The sequence below is a fragment of the Phyllostomus discolor genome, chromosome 7, assembly GCF_004126475.2.
Source record: "Phyllostomus discolor isolate MPI-MPIP mPhyDis1 chromosome 7, mPhyDis1.pri.v3, whole genome shotgun sequence".
Lineage (NCBI taxonomy): Eukaryota > Metazoa > Chordata > Mammalia > Chiroptera > Phyllostomidae > Phyllostomus > Phyllostomus discolor.
Genome location: NC_040909.2, coordinates 109085638 through 109095396, shown reverse-complemented (window position 1 = coordinate 109095396; position 9759 = coordinate 109085638). Strand labels below are relative to the sequence as shown.

At 39.6% G+C, this 9759-nt stretch overlaps 1 protein-coding gene and 1 long non-coding RNA gene across 2 annotated transcripts; both read left to right on the top strand.

The window, feature by feature from the left end:
* Positions 1-1069: 1069 nt before the first annotated feature.
* Positions 1070-8892, top strand: LOC114514714 (cytochrome b-c1 complex subunit 7). The gene is made up of 4 exons (XM_028533952.2): positions 1070-1197; positions 3636-3707; positions 4355-4521; positions 5174-8892. Exons 1-4 carry the CDS (start codon positions 1179-1181, stop codon positions 5249-5251), a joined length of 336 nt encoding a protein of 111 aa, XP_028389753.1. The 5' UTR covers positions 1070-1178; the 3' UTR covers positions 5252-8892.
* Positions 1204-3327, top strand: LOC118501736. Its single transcript, XR_004904386.1, has 2 exons — positions 1204-2520; positions 2568-3327. It is a non-coding gene; the product is annotated as an uncharacterized LOC118501736 (long non-coding RNA).
* Positions 8893-9759: the final 867 nt, after the last annotated feature.

The window sequence follows — 9759 nt, the reverse complement described above, 5'->3', positions numbered from 1 at the left end:
ACAAAATTCATATGTTGAAACACTAACCTATGCATAATGTGGTGGCATGAGATGGGACCTTTAAATAAGTTTAGATGAGGTCCTAACCGTGGGGTCCTCATGATGTGATTAGTTCCCTGAGAAGAAACAGAACAGCTTGCTCTCTCCCTGCCGTGTGCACACTCAGAAGACAGCCCACTACCAGCCACAGCGAAAGAGCTCTCACCTGAAACTGGCGGTGCTGACACCTTGAAGGGCCTCTAGCTTCCAGAAATGTCAGAAAATAAATTTCTGTTTTTTAAGTTACCCAGTCTATGGTATTTTGTTATGGCAGCCTTAGCTAACCAAGACAGTAGCAATGGTAAAGGTTCACCATAATCGAATGAGCATCAGTCACACTAACTCCCTTGATTTCTTTTTGTCTCTAGATTTTTATGCCCTAGACTTAATATATTGGAGCTTAGACCTTAAACATGTACTTGCTTTTACCTTAATTGCTTGCACATTTCTGCAATATTTATCTTAGATTTAGTAAAATTAATTTTTTTTCCTGAACTATCCTTTAACTTTGTAATAACATGGCTTGATGGAGGTCTTCAGCTGGAGAAACTGAAGACCGGAGAGGGGATAGTATCTCCTAGAGGTAGCATATGCCCTAGAATTAAGGAGTCCTAGAGTTTTACCTGGATTCTGAGATTCTGGAAGATGAATCTGCATTTTTCCTAGCTGTGTGGCCTAACCTTCTGAGCTCGTATCCCCCTCTATCCAATAGGGATACTCATAGTACTTAAGAATTAGAATTAAATAAGAAAATTAAATGAGAATATGCCCATAATACGCTTAGCATGTTGCTTGCCACAAGGGCACAATTAATTGTGCCCAAGCTCTCACAGGTCGCCACTAACAGAACCCAGGATATAGTCCCGATGCTCTAATTGTTTCCCTAAGGTTTTTCCCATCACGTCACATAAATTGCTTCTTGGAACCTAGCGCGCAAAACACCCGGCCTACTCCTTAGGTAGGGACCCAGGTGGAAAGGAACAAGGGAATACACGACAGGTACCCAACATCGGCCGCCAAAACTGCGCCTGCGCGGGCGTCTGCCCTTGCCTCGCGACAGGAGCTGAGGCGCCTGCGCACTGGTCCCAGAGCGCCCTCTTTGACTTACCCAGTAGGCAACGCGTCAGTGTCCGGTCAAAATGGCGAGCAGGCCTGCAGGTAGGTGACCGATGTCCTATCTGGTGGGCATCGCAGCTCTCGAGCTTTCCTTCTCGCAGCCACTTGCTTCTCTTTCCTTGCCCTGAGTGGCCAGTTCTGCGGCTTAAGGGAAAGGGCGGCTCCAGTCCAGCCTAAAGGACCCTCCCCCACTGCTTCTCCGCTCTCCCCATATCAGCCTCGCCTAGGGGGTTGGGATGCAGACTGCTCTTGGTGAAGTGCTCGCGGTGGCTCTGACCCTTGGCGTTCCATCAGCCTGTGCTTGGCATTCCTTTCGCTTGGCCTTAGAAGAGTTCAAGGGCACAAGGAAATAATTAGTGCACGACTTTCAGCCAAAACGAACTGAGTTCTTACTGTGAGCCGAGCGCTGTCAGTGTGCATTACTCGATAAATGATCCTTCGAGCGCGACGAGGGGAATATTAGTTCGCCTTTTACGCTGATAGCTGAGGCAAAGTGACCGGAGGAAATAGGATTGGAGTCAGGACTCCACCTCTCGCGCTTGTCAAACTGGGAATTAGAGCTAGCTGTAGAGCTAGCTGAACAAGGATTACAGGGAAGTTTCGTTAACCTTACTTGGAACGTCAGTTAGGTCTGTAGATTTGAAGAAATTCGTATTTATTGTGGACACTAAAACATATTTATTATTGATTGCATACAGAAGTTACCGGGATATTTAAAACAGCGTGAACATCAAATAGAATTTTATGGGGGATGGGTTGTTTGGTTGGCTGGTTGATTTATTTAATGTCGTTGCTGCTAATCTCTGCCCTCTGGCGGTATAAATTGACGTAGCTTTTTAACAATACTTGGTCCCTTTCTCCCGGCTCCCAGCAATTGTGAAGCTATTGAGACTTAAAATTGCCAGAAAAATTCTTTAACCTGAATATCATTCAGCTTTTTAGAGAGGAGGAGACACTTACAAATTCATTAGTTAATTTAACTTTACAAATATTGAGGACACTCTGCCTGTATGCAGTGTTTGGAACTAGATAGACCTGGCCTCAACTCTTATCATTGGCTAGCTTTGATCCTGGATGGTATGACTTCTGTAAGACTTATTCCCCTTTTGCAGAGACGGAGGTGATATATAAATAAACCGAGTTAATCTGGGTAAAGCAAATAGGACAGTGCTTGGCACATAATGGGTGTTTAATGAATATTCATCATTATCACCATCACTGCTTAATATACTTACAAATAACTGATTTTTCTACAAGTATGTGTGTAGACTGTTGGCTCTTTGGTGTTACTCGTTTTGCTAGAAGCAGTGTTATCCATGGTGCTTAATAACTAAGGAGAGTTACAGAAGCATTGTACTCTGTGATGTGATAAGGAGTAGGGGCTGGAGGGGCTGGAGGGGTTGGAGTAAAAGGAGAGTTTACTTTCCTTCCCTGGTAAGGGGCTAGCCCGAGACGAAAGTTTAAAAGAAATTTTAAACTTGCTCTACGCCTCCTTCTGTACTACATCTCTCCTATAAGCATCAGGCACTATCATGTTGCCCTTAGCAACTACCAGGGTTAGCCCATCAAGCTCAGTCCTATTCCCCAAGGAATTTTAACATTACCTGTTTCTCTTTATCCACTTTCAAACATCCATTTCTTTGGTAGAAAATTAGGTGTTTGGGAGGAGGAAATCGGCTTCTTTTGCTATTAAATGACTAACTAGTGGTATCAAAATCCTCCCAGAAATACATAGAGTTTTCAAGAGGGTAGCCAACTAAAAAAAGGTAATGTAGAACAAAAATTTTAGAGGATGAGGGTCACTTAGACCTGCCAACCTATCCTAAAACCTCACCTTCTTTTCATACAACTCCAACTCTTAAAAAAAATTACATTTATTACCTGTAATATGTTTCTGAAACTACAAGAAATGGAGAAATTTTGAGTTCCTTTCCTGTACCCTACCCCTTTAGTTCTGATACTTGCAGGAGGACATAAAGGGATGGCATGCTTGACTTTGAGAGGCTGGAGTGGCAATAATTGTTCCTGCGAATCTTGAGTACATTAGATGTTTGAATTTACTGTGTTTTTTTTCCCCCGTGAGTTGCCCAATTTTTTTTTTACCTGCAATCCCTTTTGCTTATAGGTGAAATAAGCAATTTTTATCTACAGTATATAGGTTATATGTTTTTCTAAAAAATAGAGGAAAGGGGAGAGAGACGGAATCATTGATTTGTTGTTCCTTTCATTTGTGCATTCATCGTTAGATTCCTGTATGTGCCCTGACCAGGGTTCAAACTGCAACCTTCACATATGGTGCCAACACTCTAATCAGCTGAGCTACCCAGCTAGGGCCTAGAGTATATGCTTTAAAAAGGAGATTCCTTCCTATGTTTGCATTCTCTAACAGGGTGACTCTCAGAGTAGTGTTTGCTTGGTTGTCAGTATTTTCATTTAGTACAATAAGTAAATTGTAGCAACTAACAGTGTAACAATATCAGCTGCAGCATCAAGCCGGTGGCTGGACGGTATTCGAAAATGGTACTACGGCGCTGCAGGATTCAATAAACTGGGTGAGTATCGCACTTTCTTCTTCCGTTTCCTTTTTCTTTTCTTTCTTGGGGGAGCAGGGGGATGGCTTACTGAGAGTAGTTCTTTTGCAAAAGTCATTATAAGTCCAAAATATAACTAATTGTACTTGCATACATTAGAAGATACTAAAATAAGATCACCTTTTATTGTTAATGTAAAATCACATCCATTTTTTATTGTTTTGGAAAACAGAGGGATGAAATTGTCTCAAATGTTTGAGGTGGAAATAATTTATGTTCTTTAAATTGGTAGCTGGACATTTTCCTTATATACTCCCTTTCCCAACTTCTCCACTTAGCATTTAAAATTTAAGTTCTATGAAGTTTGAAAGTAGAGATTTGTAAAAATTTGATGTTTGTTTAAAAACAGTCTAGACATTTTAAATATTTTAAAATTTGTTCTAGATAAAATGTGAGTTTTGTGGCAGTGGACTTTATAAAGCTTATATATTGTTTTCACAGTACCATTTTAAAAATAATCAGTTAATAACCCTCTATTAGGTATGAAATAACATTGAGTTTTATCATACCTAACTTATGATATTTTACCCAAATCTTAAAGATACTCATTTTTTAGAAATTCCTGAATTTTGAAATACATATTCAATCTTTCTTGCCGTCTATCTTAGGGTTAATGCGAGATGACACGATACAAGTGAATGACGACGTGAAAGAAGCCATAAGAAGGCTTCCGGAGAACGTGTATAACGACAGGGTGTTTCGCATTAAGAGAGCACTGGACCTGGCCATGAGGCAGCAGATCTTGCCTAAAGAGCAGTGGACAAAATATGAGGAGGTAAAACAGCTTTTGTGTACCTGCCAATATTGGCCATTAAGGACTGAGTATTATAAACAGAAGCCTTCATTTGCAAAGTGCTTTAGAGTTCTTAATGTGACAGATATTTCTACAGTGAGGTTGATAGAGCGAATGTTGACTCCACTTTAGAGACAAGCACATTGAGATGTACAGATGAAGTGACTGTTCAATGCCACCAAGCAAGGCTCTAACAGAGATCCAGGACTAGAATCGGGGTCCTTTGCCTCCCGGGCTGCTGTTCTTCCTCTTCACTCTGCTTCCTGCTCAGGTGAAAACATGGTGTCCATGAGATGAGCCCATTGAGTGGCTCTCCAGCTCTCGGGAAGGACCCTGGGAAGCAAACCCTTGACCCTTAAAGTGCATTAAAACTAGGCAGAAGCTTATAGACTCTCATTTCTTTATCTTTTCTGTCAGACTTTGCTCTCATAACCTACCAAAGCAACTGATTACAATATCTTCACAGGTTTTACATTTTAGGAAAGCAGACAGTTCTTACTCTGCTTGAGAATATTTTTTCTTAAGTTGGAAATTAATTTTGATGACTTTCTTTTGTTACTTAAGACCTATTCAGTGTTTGTGATATACCTGTGTGTAATGATAGTATATGATGGTTTTTTTATTTGTTCTTTAGGATAAACCCTACCTTGAACCATATCTGAAAGAGGTCATTCGGGAAAGAAAAGAAAAAGAAGAATGGGCAAAGAAATAATCATGTAATCGAATGTGTGGATGCATCTGTCCTCGGTATTTTAATGTCAGTTAAACCTGAAATGTACAATTTAGAACCATCTGGGTTGCAAATACATTACTTTAAATAAATATCTATTATAACTTTTTTTTGGAGTTTTTGAATTCTAAATCTCATTCTTAATAACTACTGAATTGATGTATCTGTTAAATTCTTTCCAAACTTACAAGGTGTTTTTCAGTTAGTATCTAACTGCCTCCTGAAGCCATTTTAATCAGTTTCCGTTGCTGGTTGGATAACTTCTTGATTTACTGAGGGATATAATACTCTTCCAAGTAGGAGAGTCGCCTTGATACCACCTTTGCCAATTAGCAAGGCACCTAGAACCCCCCTCAGGGCCTAACTGGCAGGAATGGAAGGAGCCAGAAACAGGCACCAGTCATTTTGTTTTATCTGAAGCAAATAGCACTTGAGCAGACTGGCTCTGACTTCCAAAGTTACTGAATTAAAGGAGAAAGGATCCAGTCCCTGGTGTGATAGGATTGAGAAACAGCCCTTTTCAACTATTGCTTTCAAAATATAATCAACTTTGCATCCTATCCTTTAAAACTATGTATATTAGAAAACAAAAAACTAGGCATTAGAAAAATAGACAAAAATATAAAGATGTTATATTTTCTTCCCACATCCCAGTGACTTTTCTACTTTAGAAATGATTGCTGTAAAGTATATTGTAATGGTTGGATACTTACAATAGTTAAAAGTTTCAAGGTTATAGGGTAATTTTTTAAAATATAAATTAAAACCATTCAGTGATGTCATCATCCCCACCCTTGAACTCTGAAACGCTTCCTTTGGTGCACGCGAGAGCACGAACCATAGTGAGGGGGGAGGAACTGGGGGACCTGCAGCCTGCACAGTGTCCCGCCGGCACCTGCTGGGCGCGGTAGGGTCTTCCCTCAGAGAAGGAAACAGCAGAGCGTGAAAAACAAGTTTGTGTCAGTTAAAGTTCCTAAAGCTAAAAAGAAATTATGTACATTTGGTATGTTTTCACAAAATGAAATATGTCGACAGACATTTATTTACGTTGGACTTTTGCAACATAAATATAATGTCTTAAAAACTGGCTGAAATATTAGAGTAGTTCATTAAATTTCCTAAGAGCCTCCCTTCTCTTTGATACCCAGATTATTTTATGAAGCATGTATTAGGAAATCTTGGTTTGGGGAGGTTTTTTGGTCTGGTCTGAGTTGCCTAGGTCCTCATTTGATAAAGGTTTGGGTCATGGTAAAAGCAGTTCTTCAACATGCTTAATGTTTTGTAAGATTTGTGGTTCAACTTTGAATGCATTTGAGTCTTATGGTTGGAACAGTACTGCAAGTCACAGAGAAACAGACAGTGGTGGATGCCAGTGTTAAGGGACATCTTCGTGAGGGACTGTTTCTTTCATAAGGGTCAGCTGATGAGTAAATGTGTGTCAGGACACTTCCCCATTAGACGTAACTCAGTAACTGAGAGGCATTCTCAGACAGATAGGCACTGCTCAGTGTTACAGTTTTCCAGGTTCCTCAGACCTTTTCAAATAAACTTGAACCTAATACATTGATGATTACTGTTATGTTCATATAACCTTTTTGGCTTATCATCCTGTGTAGACAGAATAATAGAGTGATTCACAGCCAATTTATTCATTGATTGGGTAACTTTAATTTTTTTTTAATCCTCACCTGAGGAGTTTTTTATTGCTTTTTAGAGAGAGAGAAAGAGAGAGACATCAGTTGGTTGTTTCCTGTACACGCCTGGACTGGGGATCGTATGTGCCCCGACCGGGGATGGAATGTGCCACCTAGGTATGTGCCCTGACTGGGAATCGAACACACAACCTTTCAGTCTTGGGATGATGCTCAAACCAACTGAGCCACACTGGCCAGGGCTTATTGGGTAACTTTGGTAGTATGGTTTAAAATCTCTGTGCTTCAGTTTCCTCAGCTCTAAAGCGAGGCTAATGATAGAACCTGCTTTACTGGGTTGTTTTGAAAATTAACTGACTTCCTTATATGTCAGGCACGTAGAACAGTTCCTGGCACACAGTAAGCACTATTCTGACTTGCTAAAAAGTTTAATAAGAAGAATAAAAACTTAGCCAAAACCCCAAGTTACTATAGCCATAATAATCTTGTATTCATAAACAGGATGGTGTTAATATAGACTTATGTGTGGCTTTGAAAATAACCAAAGAATTTAGAATTTAAAAGCTAGTTTAACATAAAGACTATACTAACCAAATACTTGAAAGCCTGGTGAGTGAAGTGCAAATGAGTTTACTCATTTGGGTGGCATAAATTTTAGGAACTGCAGTATCAGATACGAATATAGTTAAAGGGTCAATGAGACAATAACTGGAAAAACGGGGAAAAGGTCCCTTTATTGAAATAAGGTACTAAATTCTGCCAGTAGGTGGCGATGCGCTGCAACTTTACAACTTCAAGGTGCACCACACTATTGAAGATTTATCCACTCTGTACCCTCACCAACTCCCTCCCCTTCATTTTTCAGGATGACAACACCTTAGAGGTTTACGGCCATCAGGAGAATTTACTACTAGGCTATATACTGATGTAATGAAATCTAATATATGCTGTGCAATGAATTATGAGATGTTATTTAGTTTCAGGATTTTATTACTTCAATCAGTTATGACCATATTTCCTTTTATATGATTGCTCACTCTTTAAACATACCAGATGACTGTATAAGAAACACCTAATAAAGCCCTTAGATGTTAAAATCTAAATGTTTTAATTTATTTGCCACAATTTGTTTAAATTCTGGTTATACTTGTGTTCATATTAAAAACCATAACATTAGAATCTGAGATCTCAGGTCAGGTGGTGCCTCTGAATTATATTTTGTGAAGAAATTTCATTGTGTGTAGTAGCAGTTGGGCAGGGAAGACAAACTGAATCAGTGCAAGGCAGTTGGTTCTTAGCATAGATTCCAGAAAGACTGTTAATATGTGAGGGACTGAGGTATGATGTATTCAGACAAACTATTTAAGTTATTCTGGATTCTGACTATGTCTCTCCTGCAATTGAAAGAATGTATTTGTTTAACTTTGTGATTTAATACATTTGCCTATTTTTGCATAAATTCCTAAAAGTAATTTTAAAATAAATCCCTGTGAAACTTCTGGTAACATTATTCAACTGTCTCATTGTTCTGTTCATACTCTGTTTTAAAGAAAATTTTATACATACATAGAAAAATTATAAGCCAAACCCCTCAGAATAATTGTCTTATGAAAGAGTCAGTTTACAATGGCTTTCTTATGCATGCATTTAAAATGGGGTTTGCCACTGCACTGGAAACTGAAGTGTAAGGCCAATGACTTAGGTAGATCGTTAGCCTTTAGAGATTGGGGCTCCTCAGCTATAACATGAAAGGGTCTGACTACGGAGTCTTTGAGATTCATTTCAGCACCAAAACATTCTAGGTCTGTATTTGATTTGTGCACTTTATTATTAATATAAACTAATAATGATGGAGTATTAGCTTTGTATTAGGCTTTGTTGATATGCTGTCTCTTTTAATCTTCCTTGCAAACTTCTGGTGTAGATATTGTTATACCCATTATATGGAATAATAAATTGGGCTTAAAAAGATCATTTTACCTCTGTGTGTGTGGTTTGTTTGGGGTGGAGGGGCATCCTTTTTGTGTGCCATGCTAGAGGGAAGCTAGGTGTAGGACAGGGTTTCTCACCACTGGCACTGGGGCATTTGAGGCTGTATAGTTCTTGCAGGGGGGCTTTCCTGTACACTGTAGGGTGCTTGGCAGGATCTCTAGTTTCCTCCAGGTTGTGACAACCAAAAGTGTCTCCGGACATTGCCAAATGTCCCCTGAGGGACAGAATTGCTCTCCATTGAAAATCACCCATGTAGGGGCTATAAAGAGAGAAAGCAAGAAACGCACACATATAAATAGATATATAAATATGTAAATAAATGTGTAAATCATCTTGACAAAATATGTACCGAGTATTATGGAAACACGGAGAAAGGAAACTCACTCAGCCTGGATGGTGAGCAGAGAAGACCCTCTGACCCCCCAGCTGATTCTGTAGGAGTGAGCAAAGCCAGTCAAACCAAGAAAGTGGCGAAGGGCTCCGTGAGACGAGGAAGAACAAGAAATGCTCAGAGGCATGGAAGTGCGGGCATATGTGTAGAGAAGAACAGGCCGTTTTGCACTGATGAAGTGGCAACTATCTGGGAGAGGTGGGAGGTGGAACTTGGAAAGGTATGTTCCATATTGAGATGTTTGGGCCTTGAAAGCAGGAAGGTGTTTGGGTAGATTCTAAGAGGTGAAATTTCCCAGAATTCTCAAGTTGGGTTAAGGAGGATGAATTTTAGTTTCTCAATACTTCACTGCCAATTTGCTTTTCAAACTTTTGTAATAGTTCATATTCTTCTAAACAATTCTTGAGGACCTTTTTCTTTGTACCCCTGCCTACATGGAGTGCTCTCATTAAGAA

What these genes read in the sequence shown, in the direction of transcription:
- LOC114514714 (XM_028533952.2), top strand. An exon ending in TGCAGGATTCAATAAACTGG is followed by an intron (nt 3,708 to 4,354) that starts GTGAGTATCGCA and finishes CGTCTATCTTAG; the next exon opens with GGTTAATGCGAGATGACACG. An exon ending in AGTGGACAAAATATGAGGAG is followed by an intron (nt 4,522 to 5,173) that starts GTAAAACAGCTT and finishes TTTGTTCTTTAG; the next exon opens with GATAAACCCTACCTTGAACC.